Raw genomic sequence first — 17031 nt, 5'->3', positions numbered from 1 at the left:
GTGTCTGCCACAGAGGCGCTCTCTTTAAATATTTGTTGTTGGCAGAACTTTCCTTTTTTTTTTTTTTTTTTTTTTTGAGACTTTTCCCTTTTGCTTTTGTGTTGTTATTGTTGTTTTTCTATGTAGCCCTAGCTATCCTGGAACTCGCTGTGTAGACCAGGTTGGCCCAGACTCACAAAGATCCTGTGCCCTAAGTGCTGGGATAAAGTCGTGTGCCACCAACCCCTCTCAGAGTGTGTGATGGAATGGACAGCAGTCACCGCGGTTCCTGGTTCTCATATTAGTTTAATATAAACAACACAGGTGTTTATGTTGTTTCTGGTCAATGAGATTTTGGACTTCATATACTTATAGCTATCACATTTTCCAAGTCCCCCCTAGATGCTGAAGACCAAATCTGGGGTCTTGTGCCTGCTAGGCAGGGGCTCTGTTGCACATCCCTGTCTCCCTCACACAGACTCAGAAGGGCAGAACAACTTGCCTTCCTTGCCAGCAGAGGCAGGGCCGTGCAGAGCCATAGGCAGAGCTAGGGTTGGAATCCAGATCCCTAACCTGTTTGGTCAGAGTATCTGTTACCAGCTCAAGGATGGCAGTTGATCTGCGCTGGTTTGTCATAGGGCAGTGTGGTCCTTTTTCTATCTCATTGTTACTTCCTGGTATTCATTGATGTGAATTTTTCTATTTTGTGAATTAAGTGTCTGACTAAAGGCTGATGCTATCTCTTTCTCTAGGTTGCCAGCGTGCTTTGTTGTCCCCACTCCCCTTTCCGAAGAGGATATGAAGCGTTTTCAGGGCCATGGCATACCAGTAAGTGCATCTGGAGACCCTGGCGAGGAGCCGGTGGCAGCTCTCAGCCTGTTCTCGCAGTGATCCTCCTTAAAGCCCTTGCATTAGTCTTCCAGAGTTTGTCTACAGCCTAAGAATAGTCCAGAATCAGCACAGGGTCTCCCTAAGCAGCCTCCTAAACAGGGCTCCCTGGAGCAAGGCTGAAGCCACTACAAATGCTCTTGACATTTCAGCAGATATTGAAAAGCTCTAGGAGGAAAATAGGCCCGCCTAGATGAAATCATATTTAATCATAGATTCTATTTGGCCAGCTCTGTTAATCTTGGTATGGGCATGCCGAGTTGTCTCTAGTGACAGCATGAAGCACACCTTAGTTTTCAGAGAATAGGATGTGATCAGAGCCATATTTAATGTGTCACTGACCAAATAAAGCAAGCCTAGATGATACCCCTACTTCTAATTGCCGCCTGGGAGTTGCCAAACCTGTGGGGATTTAGTAAGAAATGAGAATTATAAGGAAGTGTTGTGCAGTGCATAAGGCTGGTTGGCCGCAAGAATCTTGAATATGAGCCAGGCTAGTGAAACACCATCACAGGCCCAGTGCCTACAGAGAGGAGGCTGAGCAGGGAATGAGTGTGGCCCTAACAGAGGGGTGGAGTCCCTCTGCCTGGCCCAGGAGGCAGCTCTTCAGCACCAGCCTGTAGCACTGTCGCTGAATATTGCCAGATGGTCAGATTTTCTCAGAGGAAACCAGAGGTACAGATTTCTATGTGAGTTTTCCTGATCTCCAACTAGACAGAGCTAAGTCGGAGAGTTGGGGTATACCTGATCACAGTCCACCAGTTTTTAGCCTTTGATTGACAGCTGCAGCTTTTATACTTACTTTTACACTCGTGGAAATTATTGTGGCTGTGAGCTGTTTACATGGGTTTTGTCATATTAGAAATTCCAGTTGGAACTGGGTATGACAACTCATGCCTGTAATCCTAGCACTAAGGAGGCTGAGGCAGGAGAATTGCTGTGAGTTTCAGGCCAGCATGGACTCCCTAAGTTTTAGGTCAGTGTAGGTTACAGAGTGAGACCCAATTAAAAACTCTTTTTCCAAACTAAATTTTAATAAAAAATTTAAGTAGCCTGTGTTAGCATAAGTAACATCCTTTTAGGGAAAATAACCATCCAAAACAATAAAACAGAATAGCACAATTTTGCATTTTGGAAATAGAAGACAGCTGGACTCTTTTATTTAGTCTGTTGTGTGCTAGGGATGAGTTAAAGAACAGAGAAACTCCAGCCTCAGGCGTGTGCATTTGGAATGGAGGCATAGTTCGTGGCTGGACTGAGAATATTGGTACTTACAGTGCACCAGAACACGGTCCTGATGGTTTCTTAGAGGCTAACCACAGAAAGGAATCTGAAAACACAAGGAACTAATCCCATTTGGTATTAAAATCCACCAGTCTGTCTTATACTTCGAATGGAATTTAAAGTATGCACTCTGTCCTATTACACATCTGAACATACTGGTTCGTGGGTTGTAAATATTGATAATCAATACCATCCTATTTCCAGAAGAGTAGATGTAGGAAGCTGTTCAAGCCATGTCAGGCATTAGCCTTCCACATGTCTTACTTTTTGAGACTTGGTACAGGAGCATCCATCACTCACTCTTCCCTCTCTTCTGTCAACTCTTCCCACGTCCCTCCCTATTCCTTCTCAAATTCATGGCCTCTTCTTTAGTTATTACATGTGATAACAATTGTGTAACATGTAATTGTTTCACATGTTTTTGCATGTGTACATATACACATATATGTATGTATGTATGAATGCACATGCACAGCCTACTGAGCCCATTTAGTGTTGCTTGTATCTACATGTGTTGATGGTGACCCCTGAGAATTAGATCCCTCTGGGGATCATTCTTGGAGATGACTGATTCTCCCTCTCTCAAGAGCTGTTGATGCGCATTTCTCTTCATCTAGGCTTGGGGCCTTGTGAAGTTTACTCTGTCCACATCGGTGTATCAACTGGTGTTCTCATTATGCAGGTCCTTTTTAGGCAACTGATCGTATTATTGAGGTTTCATGTATGCAGCTTCCTGGTCATGTCTTGAAGACACTAGTTCCCAGCAAGTGTCCTGATCCTCTGGTTCTTGAAAACTTTCTGCTGTTGTGAATATATCAATTAGGGTTGAGCACCCAGTCACTTGTTTTTGCATTTGACTATCTATGGGTCTCTGTAATAATCACCATCTGCTGTAAAAATAAGGCTTCTTTGATGAGTGTGAGAGCTACACTTGCCTGTGGGTAGATAGCAGTTAGTTACCCCAAGTTAAAGTGCCACAATTGCTCCATTGACTCTTATCTTCTGGGCTGGTCACTTTGTGGTCTGTTGGCATCATGGCTAGCAGGGCTGGTGGCTGCTTTTCTCCCATGGCAGCTTGCTTAGCTCCTTCCAACACTATAGGAGCTAATCTCTAAAGTCTAAGTATGCACAGTTTTGCCAATGACATTCCCAACTCAGTGGAGGAGACAATTTATGTCATACAGTGATCAAGATTATAAAATTGATCATTTAAAAATGTTTATGAGTGGGGGTTGGGGACATGGATGCCATTGTACATGTGTGGAGGACAGAGGACAGCTTTGTGGAGTTTCTCCTTCTACCTTTGCTCATGATCTGGGGATTGAACTCTGGTCATTAGGCTTGTGCAACAAGTGCTTTACTGGCTGAGCCATCACTTGGGCCCTAAAATTTGTCATCTTTGACCTTCTGTTGAAGGGCATTCTCAGGTGACTCAGCCTATTGCCCTCCAAGTTGTAACATTAGCAAGCTGTTAGTTGGGTAGTTGTGCCCTGACTGCTACTGTGCCACCAGTGCTCATGTCACTACAGTGCAAAATGGTTGTGGTATTGCTGCCACCCATAAGGTTTTGGGTCTCAGGACAGTGCACGGGACACTTGGAAAAGTACACTTGCTTGAAAGGCATGACAGTGAGGTTTTCTGTCTTCAGCCTTTCATGGAGAAATACAGAAAACAGGGTGTGGTAAGGTCCATGAGAAGAAACAGAAAAGGAGAATTATCCATGCATGTGGGAACAAGCTCCTTCTTCATCCCTACTGTATGGGACATTTAGATATGGCATGTTCTGTCCAGGCCTTGGGACCGTGGCATAGGAAGCTTTCTCCTAAGAAATGGGTGAAGAGCCAGCCACATTTGTTGGGAGCTTTAGGAGGCGCTCTTCCCTCCACTGCTTCAGTTACATGTTCCACCGTCCTTAGTGAGGCAGTGCGCGTGCACAGCAGTGAGATACACGTGTGCCCCAGGACACAGAGCAGTGAGCCTCCTCCCCTCTGCTCTCTGCCCAGCTCCCTCTTCCTGTGCTTGGGGCTGGGCTCTAATACAGGGCCTCACCATGCTCATCTGGTTGCAGCTATCTCTGTTAGCCCCTCTTCTGTTTATTCCTTCACTAACTCTTCTGTGTGGTTTGTCAGGTCATTCTGATCCTGGCCGGTGTTGCTAAGTTGACTGTATAGATTTTACTCTTTGAAATAAAGAGCAGTAGTTAGTTGTCCCTTGTGCCTTAGGTGAGATGAGACTATTCTGATTAAAGGTCATCATTACATATGTCCCAAATGTATTTCCCTAAAGGGCTGCCATTTTTTGTCCCAAATTAGTTGTTAAAAATGATTAGAAGCCGGGCGTGGTGGCGCACGCCTTTAATCCCAGCACTTGGGAGGCAGAGGCAGGCGGATCGCTGTGAGTTCGAGGCCAGCCAGGTCTACAAAAGTGAGTCCAGGACAGCCAAGGCTACACAGAGAGACTCTGTCTCGAAAAACCAAAAAAAAAAAAAAAAAAAAAATGATTAGAGACTTTTTTTTTTAAACTGTCATTCAGTCATGGCTAAGAGTGTCCTTCTTCCATTTGCATCCACAGAAGCTGTAGCGGCTGTGGGTATGACTGCTGCAGTACTCAGGGCATCGCTCTGTGCCTTTGGCAGCAGCACAGAAGCCTGTGGTAGTTTCTGCATGTTGCTTCCGGTCACCCTGGAGGAGGGAGTAAGAAGCAAAGGGCCCCTCAGTTTTCCCAGTGTCTGAATACCACAGCCTCATATGATTACACGTATAGCTTGGCCCTAGAAGGGAGTTGCTTTTGCGGGGGTGGGGCGCAGATGCTAAAGCAGTCCTCAGCCCCGATCCAACTGACAGGACTTCCCATGTTCCACGCAGCAGTGTTCTCTCCTGAACTCATAACCCCTCATTCCGAGGTCTCCTGGATGCTCTATGGTGATACGTTAGCTGCTGCACGAGGTACCCTGTGTGCCCAGTGTCAATTCCACCATCTTCCCCTGAACCCCAGGGCGGTCCTCCTTTCTGGTTCTCTGATGCAGAGAAGCTCCTGGATGCTGTGCAGGCCCAGGCAGCTGCTCGCTTATCCAGGGCATGGCTTGTTCATAGCAGGCGATGTGAATGGTGTCTACCAAGAGAAGAAAGCGGAGTTTCGTTCATTCACTCACTCACTCGTTCATTCATTCGTACAGTAGCATGTGCACAGGTCAGCAGATGACTTTATACAAGTCAGTTCTCTTCTTTCATCATGTGGGCTTCAGGAATTGAACTCAGATTGTCAGGCTTAGCTCCAAGTATCTTTACCTGCTGAGCCAAGGTTGATAGTGTGCTCAGCAGAGCAAGGGCTGGACAATTGCCACCACCGAACCTGTAGCAGGGCACAGAAGCCGTGCTTACACATCTGGCCACGACACCAAGGGCACATTACTTCATCCTAAGATCATTTCCAATAACCAAAAGCAGTATCCAGGGAAAAGCATCCAGGCACCTAAGCCTGTCTGTCACAGTCACGCATCCTTTCCCCTCCCTTTGCTGTTCTGCCACGTCCGTTCTTCCGCTATCTCCCACGTTCTGTCTTGCTGGAGAAGAGCTGTGGGTAGGGTGGGTCTTGGTTGTCTTTATGCCATCTCACAACCTCATCAGGGCCTTCCCTCTGTGAGCTTCAGATTCCCTGTCAAATATCTCACCATCTTCTCAGGAGCGCTCTCTGCTGGTGGGAGCTGTGCTGCCTGTTGTCTGTGGAGTCAGACATAGCTAATGTTCTACATGTGAAGAAAGTCCTTTGTTCTTTCTTAACTTCAGTTCCTTGCTGTGAATGGGACTCATACTCATACTTATCACACGCAGTGATCATGAGAATTGAGTGAGCTAATTCATGCAAAATGCCTGGCATATAAGCTGCACTGCCTCAGTAGCTAGTGTCCTGCTAGTAAAAATGGCAGTGGTGCTGCTGTCATGGTCTCAGTCACCAGCTCTGAAGCCAAGCAAAGGGTGAGTGCTAGCCTGTGAACATGCCCAGCTTTGACCGCTTAGTCCTGTTTTCTTTCTTTTTTTTAAAATTTTATTTAATTTTAATTTATGTGCATTGGTGTGAGGATGTCAGATCTTGGCGTTACAGACAGTTGTGAGCTGCCATGTGGGTGCTGGGAATTGAACCTGGGTCCTTTGGAAGAGCAGGCAGTGCTCTTAACCACTGAGCCATCTCTCTAGCCTAGTCCTGCTTTCTTTAGCTTTCAAGACTAAATCTTTTTCATTGACTGTATCCAGCCGGGCATGATGGCACATGCTAATCTCAGTACTCGGGAGGCAGAGGCAGGTGGATCTCTGTGAGTTCAAGGCCAGCCTGGTCTATAAAGTTAGTCCAGGACAGTCAAGTCTACACAGAGAAACCCTGTCTCAAAAAATCAAAAAACCAAAAAGAAAAAAAAAGAAAAAGAAGAAGAAAAAATGAAGTTATAAATGTACTGTCTGATCGTAAATGCTAAACTCATCTGCCCCCTGTTGGGTTTTGAATACTCCATCTGGCAAATGTTTTCCTTTCCTTTCTGTAGATCTGGTGTTGGTCCTGCCACAATGGAAGTGCCCTTTTGAAAATGTCAGCACTGCCTAGAGAGCAGGACGACGGCGCTTTGCAGGTCCAGAAGAACTTCTTGGACGGGTCAGTGCTTCTTCTCTGTTCCGTTTAGGTCCTGTTTGGTAAGGAGCAGCTAGTGCAGATCTTCCTAGTGTGTCCAGTCTGCTTACATGGTGTGGTAGCTTTGTGTTGGAGGACTATGAGTTACAACACTAGTTTTAATTATCCTCCAGGGAATCAGTGTAGCTTAGGAAGATCAACTGCAAGTCTCAGAGATTCATGGACGTATCGGGCAGGGGGTGGGCGTGGCATGACAGCTGTAATGTTAACAGTTGCAAATCTAGGCCATGGCATACATCACTGTACGGTTCTAGTATATAGAGCAGAAGCTTCTCAAAATAATTTTTAAATTTCCATGTCTTTATTTTATGTGTGTGGGTATTCTGCCTGTGCACCACTTGTCCTGCTCCCTGGGACTGGAATTACAGATTATTGTGGGCCACTGGGGGCTGGACCCAGGTGCTTCAAAGAGCAGGCAGTTCTTCTGTTAACCACCAAGTCATCCCTCCAGCCCCGCAAAACCCATGTGATGAAGTCAAACTAGATAGCTTAACACAGCACAGGGAGTGGGCTATGTAATTAAATTGCTTTGACCCAAATGTGACTTTCATTTTTACATCTCCTGGCTCTCGTGCGGGAGGATCACATGAGTGGGCAGGTGCAGGGCTCTGACACAGACTGTGGCTCATGACAAGTGCTCCCGGCAAACAAGCTCCCCAAACTCATGTTTGCTCTTCTAACCTCATGTTTCTTTTTGACACCTAGAATTTACTGTAAGACCATCCACAGGCCACCCTACGAAGTGGCTAAAACCGAAGACTTATCAAGCAGCTTCCTGAGCCTGCAGGAAATCCAGAGCGCATACTGTAAATTTAAGCAGCTGTTTCTGATAGGTGAGAAGACGATGAGCCAAATCTTCCTTCAGGTGGGGACAAGGCTGCGCCTCGGGGATCTGCTGAAAGCTGATGATGGTGTGTGGAGGCTCTTGGCCTCCAGGGCTACAGGGACACAAGCAGTGTCAGGCTATAGGCAGAGGTCCAGGGTGCCAGCTGCCACTGTGATAGAGCTCCTGTCCAGCTCGCCATGGTTTCACTGTGGCCTTTGCTGGAATGGTCACCTCGCCATCTTCCTCCTCTCTCCTTCCCCAGCGTGCCAGGTTCCTCTGTGGTGAACATTTTAGCTCTAAGATCCTCTCAGGTTTTGAACCATGGAGAGTACCTGGAGCCGCTGATCTTCGTAATCACTTATAATGTGAATAACTTTTTGGTTTTCTCTGGTTGATTTTTCTCCCAAATCGGGGATGCTTTAATTTGTTTTAGCTGTCATTGGACATTGGACATGTATACTTTCTTTTTCTTGTTTGTTTATTTTTTTGTTCTCGAGCTGGGATTTTTCTGTCCTGGACTCGCTTTGGAGACCAGGCTGGCCTGGAACACACATTGATCTGCCTGCCTCTGCCTTCCGAGTGCTGGGATTAAAGGCGCACCCCACCACGCCCGGCTTATTCTTCACATTCTTACACTTTTGGTTGTGAGTCTTTAAGGGCTGAGCCATCTCTCCAGCCCATTCTTCACATCCTTAAACCAGTCTTTTCTCTGGGGAATGTCAGGCTTGGAGATACCTTTTCCTAACTTTGACTTCTCAGCACATTCTTTACTATTTTGGGATTTTATTTTTGGCTGACATTGAGCTTTCACTGCATGGACTAACGGGGCCAGGCATCCTGACAAAGATGACTGACACAGAAACTGCAATCCTCTAACCAAAACTTGTGATTTGAAGTAGATAATTTATTTGACCCGGGACGGTGAGTCTGGGACCCTGAGCTGCACAGCCAGGGGCATGATGGGTGTGTTGTGGCACGTGTGGTTGTGGACAGTAACCTGAAGTCTCTCTCCCTTTTTCTTTTTTCTTTTTTTCCTTTTTCAGATAACAGTACGGAATTTTGGGACACAGATATAAAATGGTTTTCTCTCTTAGAAAGCAGCAGCTGGCTTGATATAATCAGGTATTTCAACCCATTGTTTTGCACATGAATTGTACAGTTGCCTCATTCTGAGTTGTATGTGACAGATTCCTAGCATGTCACAGTTAATTATACCGAGGTCATACGTTCTGGTCAGGCCTGGGCTGCATTTTATGTTTCCCATTTACCATTGACAGCATCCTCCCTGCTCACAAAAGACGGGTACTCACTAGGTAAGGCATGCAGAGGCTGCAGGAAAAGCCGTGACCACTCAAATCAGACAGTGCTGGCTTCCCAGCGGGAAAGCCCTGGCTTCTCGCTGGACAGCATTCTGAACTTTGTGTGTTTCTTGTTTGTACCTACTTAAAAATATTACTGTTATTATTGTAAAAGATTACCGTTAATGTCACTGAGCCATTTTTGCCTTGTCTCAGAGAAGAGTAGCATTGCCTTTTCTTTGTCCTTCCTTCTTTCTTTCCTTCCTTCCTTCCTTCCTTCCTTTCTTTCTTTTTTTCTTTCTTTCGTCTTTCAAGACAGGGTTTCTCTGTATAGCCCTGGCTGTCCCTGAACGCACTGTGTAAATTAGGCTGTCCTCAGAGATCCGCCTGTCTCTGTCTCCTAGATTAAAGTCATGTCTGTATTCCTTCCAGATCACACAGACCTAGAAGGTCTTTGGATGTGATCTCTTACCAGAGCAGCCATGTTCTGAATTAGCACTCTTCTACAACGTGTTTCCTCTCCTATGCAGGATACGAGATATCCAGAGATCTATGCATATTTGACAGACAAGTATAAATCTGGTACTTAAAAATAGTTAGTTGGAAGGTGTTGGCACATACCTTTAATCTCAGTACATAAGAGGCTCTGAGTCTGTCAGCCTGGTTTATAGACCAAGTTCCAAGACAGCCAGGGCTACATGGAGAAACCTTGTCTGAGAATTCAGACAGACAGACAGATGGACTCCAGGCCCTTTGAGGTGGAGGTTGTGGTCAGAAGTTCAAGGTCATCATCCACTGTTATGTAGCCAGCTATGGCTCTATGAGACCTTGTCGCGCACATTTTTAGAAAAGAGATGGTCTAAGGGAGATGGTGAGAGGAGGGGCTCTGAAGTCAGGGCAGGCAGGAGGAGAGGGTTGGGCAGCACAGCAAGGCGCATTTCCTCAGCTGAATCTGGATAGTGTTTTTCTTGCACTCTCTCCACCCCTTCCCAGTGAGAATGGAGAGTGACTATTTGGGTGTGAAGGAGACCAGGAAAGATAGAGAGGAGGGGTGGGGGAGGGGAGCGTAGAGGATGGATGTGACCAAGAAACACGTATGTGCTAGTCATAGCCATTATTTGGTGTGCTACTAAAAATTACAATACAGGGGGCTGGAGAGATGGCTCAGAGGGTAAGAGCACTGGCTGCTCTTCCGAAGGTCCTCAGTTCAATTCCCAGCAACCACATGGTGGTTCACAACCATCTATAATGTAATCTGGCGCCCTCTTCTAACGGGCAGGCCCACATGCAGGCAGGATGTTGTATACATAATAAATAAAGAAATATTTTTTTAAAATTACAATACAAAAGAAATATTAGACCAGGCATGGTGGCACACACCTTTAATCCTAGCACTAGAGAGGCAGAGGCACTCAGATCTCTGTGAGTTCGAGGCCAGCCTGTTCTACAAAGTAATATCAGGACTGCACAGAGAAACCCTGTCTCAAACAAACAAGCAAAAACAAAGAAAAGAAAAAGAAAAATCAGGAACATCTTTACATTATTTTCATGGCTCCCTTATGAAAATGTTCAGTTCTTGGTGGTTTAATTGGTGGAGAGTTTGTACATTGAAATTACTCATATTTGTTGGTGGTGCTAGAGATGGACGATAGTTCATCTTTGAGCACTGTACCGTGGAGTACACCCCAGCGAGCAGCACAGTGCGGTAGTCTGTATACATGGGCTCTGTGTGCTGGTCACCGCAGCCACAGCTCAGCACGCCCTGGCCATCCATGCTGTTCCCGACATCTCCCCATTTCTACCGCTGCCTGTCTGCTGGGACCCACGGTTCTGCTCTCTGTGTGTCAGACTTGTGCACTTGTAGGTTCTGTGTATGGAATTATGTAGCGTTTGTCTTTTTGCACCCGAATTCTTTTCCTTAGCATCTTTCCTTCAAGTTCTTGCCATAGTCCTGCAGTGGCGGTGGCCTTTTGTACTGCTGAATAATAATCTCTCTCTCTCTCTCTCTCTCTCTCTCTCTCTCTCTCTCTCTCTCTCACATACACACACACACACACACACACACACACACACACACACACACACCAGGAACTCTTAGGTTGCGTCAATGTTGTGACTAGTGCAAAATAAGCTACCGTGCACATAGGAGCGTGGATAGCTAAGCTACTGCTTTTATGTCTTGGAATTAATGTGTGTGTGTGTCATCTGTGTGTGTGTACTTGTTATAGTCGTAATTGGTTTATCATAGGCAGTATCAGTAAACGGTGATTTTTTTCCTTTTCTAGCCTTTTAGCGTGAAGAGATAAAGAGGAAACTGAAGAGCGCTAACCTTCTTGTTCCTAGCAGCAGGCTCAGTAACTAGCGCTCCTGTTCTTGTGTCTCTCCCGTTGTAGACGCTGCCTGAAGAAAGCAATAGAGATTTCGGGATGCCTGGAAGCGCAGAACATGAACGTCGTCCTCTTGGGTAATGAGGCAGGAGGGGTGGTTTCCATCCTTGTCACTGAGAGGCGGCCTTTGTGTATATACTTAGGGGGTAGATTTGTTTCTTTCTCTCCCTCTCTCTTTTCCTTAACTGGTAATCCTTTGCCTCAAATTTCAGTGTTAGGGTTTAAATGAAATCCTTTCCCTTGGAACTTGGCAGACCTGCTCACAGGCCAAGAAGGAATTGTGCGGCGCCTCTCCCCAACAGTGTTTGGGACGCCCTTTTACCCAGGAGACCTGTAGCTGCTTAGATTCCTCCTCTTACTTGTGTGCAGGCGGCTTTATGCAGTTGCCATGGAAGTGAAGTAGTGGGCAGTGGCTTTGCTCTTCTCGGAGGGTATTTGCTCTGCGTCAGGACTGAGTCACACAGTGTATAAAAGCCGCATGACCCACCCGCAGCGGAGAGCGCTGCTGTGAGCCCTCGGGTAGGAGCGGAAGCTGCATCTGCTGTTGAGATGTTATTTCAGTTTGCTTTTAGGAGATGAGGAATCATGTGTTGCCCAAGCTGGCCTCAAATTCCTGGACTTCAGTGATCCTCCTGCCTCAGCCTCACAGTTATCTGGAACTACAGATGTGTCCCATTGTCCTAGCTTGCTTTGTTAGAGGATCTTAAGTTTCTAGACCAACACAACTACATATGAAGTGGACTGTCTCCTGTTTTTCCCACCCATGGTGTTTACTTCTTTTATTGTAGCCCCCAAGATCAAATTGGAAAATGGCCCTTGCCATGGTTTCTGGACACCTGGTGCTAGCTCCCTGCCTTAACCCTGAACGCTCTCATTGACCACCTTCCGTGTGCAGAATGCCGTGCTTTTCCGTCTAGACATGTACAAACTAATGAGAGCGTTACCATAAGAAGATTTTCATAAAGACACAAGTATTATTTGAATTCTAAATAGCTAGTAAAGAGGGATGAGATCTGAGAGGTAGGAGAGCCCAGACCAGATCTGAAGAGCTATGCAGTTGTGAAATCTGTTTCTGATGGAAATGAGATGTCCTTCACCCTGTACCGCTGTCCCCAGAGCTGTACCAACCATCAGCACAGGACGATGCAGAGGAATACTGCCTTCAATATGGAACTGTCAAAGACAGGTACAAAGATCTGTCTCCTGGGCAGAGAAGAGGAGTCAGTAGCTTTGGAAGCACCATGTTAGATCTCCAGACCTTCACTTAAAAAAAAAAAATGTGGGCATGGTAGCATGAGCCCATAACCCCAGCACCTGGGAGGAGGAGACATGATCCCTGGTGCTCACTGGACAGGAAGGCTAGCCTAATCCTGAGGCCCAGGCCGGTGAAAAACCCTGTCTTGGGGGGCAGGAAGAAGGTAGATGGTACCCAAGGAGCAACACAAGATTGTCCTGTGACCTGGCCTTCTCATGCACCGCACACACACACCCGCGTTCACACACATATCTGCGTACATGAGCAAATGTGTCTCTAACCCCGTGCAGTCCTGCATGTTCACCTGGGGTGAGTGCAAGCCTGAGCTTCAGTGCGTTGTGATTTCAGGGCGCAGAAAGTGCAAACGGCATATCTCCAGTTCTTCAGCTCTAAAGATGCTGACACCATCTTCTTGAGAACATTTTTAAAACGCAGTATGAATTAGACCTAATTGGAAAGAGGGAATAAAGAAGCAGCTTTGGGCAATGTAGACCTGGCTTTAGTGTCTTCAAACTCTAAGAAGCATGCATAACTGTGGATGCCTGCCTGCTTTGCTTAACTAACAGTGGTGTTAGTAAGTCTGTGAATGGCCCAGCCTTGTGGGTTGTATGAAGTGCATTCCAGGTGGGCACATGGAGAAATGTCAAGGAGAATTCCTCCTGTAGGCTTGGCAAGGAGAACCAGCTACCTCTGTGCTCCTCAGAACAGGAACGAGCCTGTGGCTGAAAAGGTCATTTCGATGGAGCGTGAAGAAAGGGGGGTCAGAGTCTGGAGCAGTGGGCAGTGACCCCCAGGAGGTGGACCTCATCTACAGCCAGGCAGGCTCTCCGTGCAGAAATGTTTTTATGGCACCTATGCATGCCATGTGCTGAAAGTGGATTTTTCAGTGCTGCCTTTGTTCAGGAAGCAGATCTATGCTTAGCATTACTGTGTCCTGGATCCTGTCCTAACAGGCCAGGAACAGTCTGTCTCTCCCGAGCTGGCCCTTTCCTATAGGAAGTAACAGTAGACCGTGCTCTTGGGAACTGAGTTTTTAGCTATGTGGATGAGAGTACTGCCTCTTTGTAACGCTGTCTTTTTTCTTCTTGGTGTTGCTGCTGGGCCCTTCTAGAAGAGAACGCTTCTGACCTCTGCTGCCTCCTCTCTTCTCTGGTGCAAGTGATGATGGACCCCCACTGTCGAACCAGGACTGGGTTCCAGAGCCTCATCCAAAAGGAGTGGGTCATGGGTGGCCACTCTTTCTTGGACCGCTGTAACCATCTCCGCCAGAGCGACAAAGAGGAGGTAAGTGTTCTCACTGCAGTCCTGGGGAGAGACTCCCTCTCATCTGGTCACTGTCCTCAAATGTACGCTTGCAAGTGCAAGTGCGTACTTCTCAGACACCAGGCAACCGGTCTGCTCATCTCAGGATGACTTTGAAAGCTTTCACAATAAGGACGTGTTTCCCAGGGCCAAGAGAATATCAGTAAGCATGTGACTCGTGCAGAGTAAGGCTGTATGTATGTTTCCTTCTAAACGTACTCCAGAAAGTATTCTTTTTTTTCTTTCCTTTTTTAAAAAATTATTTATTATGTAAACAATGTTTTTGCCTGTATGTATGTCTGCATGCCAGAAGAGGGTACCAGATCTCACTATAGATGGTTGTGAGCCACCATGGGGTTGCTGGGAATTGAACTCAGGACCTTTGGAAGAGCAGGCAGTACTCTTAACCTCTGAGCCATCTCTCCAGCCCCAGAAAGTATTCTTGGGAGAGTAAATTTTCCTTTTGTTCATGCCATCCATTGCTAGAGCCTTTGCAGTGTTGGGAGAAGTGGGCCCTGAGTCACAGCCTCTTCTGTTTCTACTGCGTGTTACTGTTACGTTGTTTTGGGTATGGGGTTTTGGTGATCTTACTTATGTTGGCTTTGACCTCAAGCGTCCTCCATCTCATCATCCAAGTAGCTGGGATTTCATGTGTGCACTCCACATCCAGCTTGCTTTCCTTCAGATGAGTGGTTCAACTTCTCAGATCAAAGAGTTGTTTTATGTTTCATTTTGATTTTATTTTAGACAAGCTCTTACATATCACAGGCTGGTCTCAAACTCGTGTAGCAAGGATGAACTTGAAGTTTCATCCATCTGTTCCATCTCCCAAGCACTGGGACTATAGGCATATGCCAGTACAACCAGCTTTATGCAGTGCTGGAGACACACCCCAGGGCTTCAAGAATTTAAGGCAAGCACTCCATCAGCAGACCCACACCCCAGCTGAGTTAAAGTGTAGTTCACCTCCAGACTATAGTGTCCTTTCTTAGGCAACAGCAGCACACATTCCTTGGTTCTCTTTGATAACCAATGAAAGGAGAAATGGACCCAACTTTATCTAATTAAGTCATCCACAGAGTGACCACTGCGAATACTGCTTTCTTCCTCTGGATTACTAACTAGCATGTCTGTGGTGCAGAGCAGTGTGGCACATCGTGCTATGTGAACAGAGGCGGAGTGTCTGCTCCTCAGGGCCTGACAGGTGTCTGGGGAGACTCCAGCCTCTGTCACTATGCCAGCTGGTCTCTTTCAGGACGGACCTGAGTTCTTCGGTGTGTTATCAAACTTGAGAGAGACTACCACTTCTCTGTCTTGGGAGGGGCTTGGAGGAAGCAATTTGAAAGGCTAATGAGCTACACACACTGTGATAAGCAAAGTGAGGCAATACTGTTTGGAAAGGTGTCTTGTTGCATGTCTTGAGAAAGGGAGGCTGGCAGGCTCTGTATCTAGTTGGGAAGGAAGCTAAAAGCAGGCCCGTGCTCAGCCCTTTGAGAGTCACTCACACTTCAGAGCCTTGGTCCTCACTGTACAGTAAGGTCTGTACACTTTACACTTTACTTAGTGCTCTTGCCCAGGATCTCTGGTGTGAAGCTTCTCAGAGCTGCCTGGCTGGAGTTCTGAAGGACTTGCTGGTGTGATATTACTGTGTTAATCGGGCCTTTTTTCCAAGAATTCTCACCACCTTCTTACCAGTTCCTGTGGAAGGTGGACACTGTCACATAGCTTGCCTTAACCCTGTTGCAGGGTCCCTGGGGATCAAGAGGAAAGCCTCATAACTGGTAGCACAACAGAACTGCCAACTAGACTTGCCTCTGAGAGCTCTCAAAAGAGGACCCAGGTTAACAAGACACATGTGAGCACGGGGTAGGAGCCCTTCCTGCAGCTTTTGCCTTTGCCTTCAGGACATTCGCTGAAGAGAACCGTCTCCAGCGGAGTCTCCAGAGCCAGCTCCACCTGTTATCACGGGAGCAGGCAGGAATGAAGAAGAACGGGGTTCCTAGTGGCCAGTGCTGGTGCATGCCTTTAGTCCCAGAGCTCAGGTGAAGCTCTGAAGTCAAGGCCAGCTTGGTCTACAGAGTGAGTTCTAGGACAACAGAGAAACCCTATCTTGAGAAACACACACACACACACATACACACACACATACACACACACACACACACACACACACACACACACACACACACAGTAATGGAATTCATTTAATTGGAGTCAGAATTAGTGTTCCCTGTCACCAAAGCTGCTTGCAGCTGCTTGCTCATCTTTGACATAGTAGGTACCTCATAGGCTGATGCTAGCCCACAGGGAAGTGAGAACACTCATCCCTTGGAATGGATTGTCTGTGGGAGAAGCAAGGCTCAGAAGCTGCTGATGGCTGTCCACTGAGCTCAGGACAGCTCTTGCTGAGCCAAGGCTTTCTAAGTAATGTGTGTCTTGTCTCCACGTAGGTCCCTGTGTTCCTGCTTTTCTTAGATTGTGTCTGGCAGCTGGTGCACCAGTACCCTCCAGCATTTGAGTTCACAGAGACTTACCTGACTGTTTTGTCAGATAGTCTGTTCATACCTATTTTTAGCACCTTCTTCTTCAATTCGCCTCATCAAAAAGATGCTAACATGGTAAGAGTTCCTCTTAAAGACCCCTTAGCCAAAGAAGCTGCGTCTTACAAACTCCATGCAAAATACTGGCCCTAAAGCTGACATGTATTCAATACTGGTTATGCACTAGGTATTGCTTCAAGTGACCCCAGCTGGTCCTCCTGAGAAAGTACTTAATTTTTGCAGCACACTCTGCAACAATAGATTTAACCCAAGGTTAATACAGTGAATATTCAGCTGGAAGTTCATTTTGAAGTTTGAGGAATAAGCTAAATTAAAAGTTATCCTTTGTATAGGTAGACCAGATGTCCTTTCTCCACTGCCTTAACACCTAGAGTTGCTCTGGGGCAAGAGTGGATGCCTAGGAACAGGGCAGCTGGGCTTTGGTTTTGCACCTGAAAGTCCTTTAGCTCCACCTCTTCAGCCTGTGCTTCAGGTGAACCTCTGTGCCTTCCCCCTAGCCCTGTCCTGCTTTGGGCTGACTTTGAGTTGGTAGATTGCCAAGTCCCAGGAGGAAGCAGGGACAACAGAACGTGGT

General features: G+C 46.7%; 1 protein-coding gene across 2 annotated transcripts in view; it reads left to right on the top strand.

The window, feature by feature from the left end:
* The window catches only part of MTMR12 (myotubularin related protein 12), a 75055-nt gene that overhangs the window by 52147 nt on the left and 5877 nt on the right, over positions 1 to 17031 (top strand). For both annotated transcript variants that reach the window (XM_084784116.1, XM_084784117.1), the window contains exons 8-14: positions 732 to 807; positions 6686 to 6792; positions 7534 to 7661; positions 8698 to 8776; positions 11346 to 11416; positions 13706 to 13878; positions 16347 to 16514. In XM_084784116.1, coding sequence (XP_084640242.1) covers positions 732 to 807; positions 6686 to 6792; positions 7534 to 7661; positions 8698 to 8776; positions 11346 to 11416; positions 13706 to 13878; positions 16347 to 16514 — 802 coding nt within the window. The remainder of the gene's footprint in view (positions 1 to 731; positions 808 to 6685; positions 6793 to 7533; positions 7662 to 8697; positions 8777 to 11345; positions 11417 to 13705; positions 13879 to 16346; positions 16515 to 17031) is intronic.

This window comes from Acomys minous (assembly GCF_964271855.1).
Source record: "Acomys minous genome assembly, chromosome: 5".
NCBI classification, from domain to species: Eukaryota; Metazoa; Chordata; class Mammalia; order Rodentia; family Muridae; genus Acomys; species Acomys minous.
The sequence above is the reverse complement of the archived record's forward strand: the minus strand, read 5'-3'. Positions and strand labels throughout refer to the sequence as shown.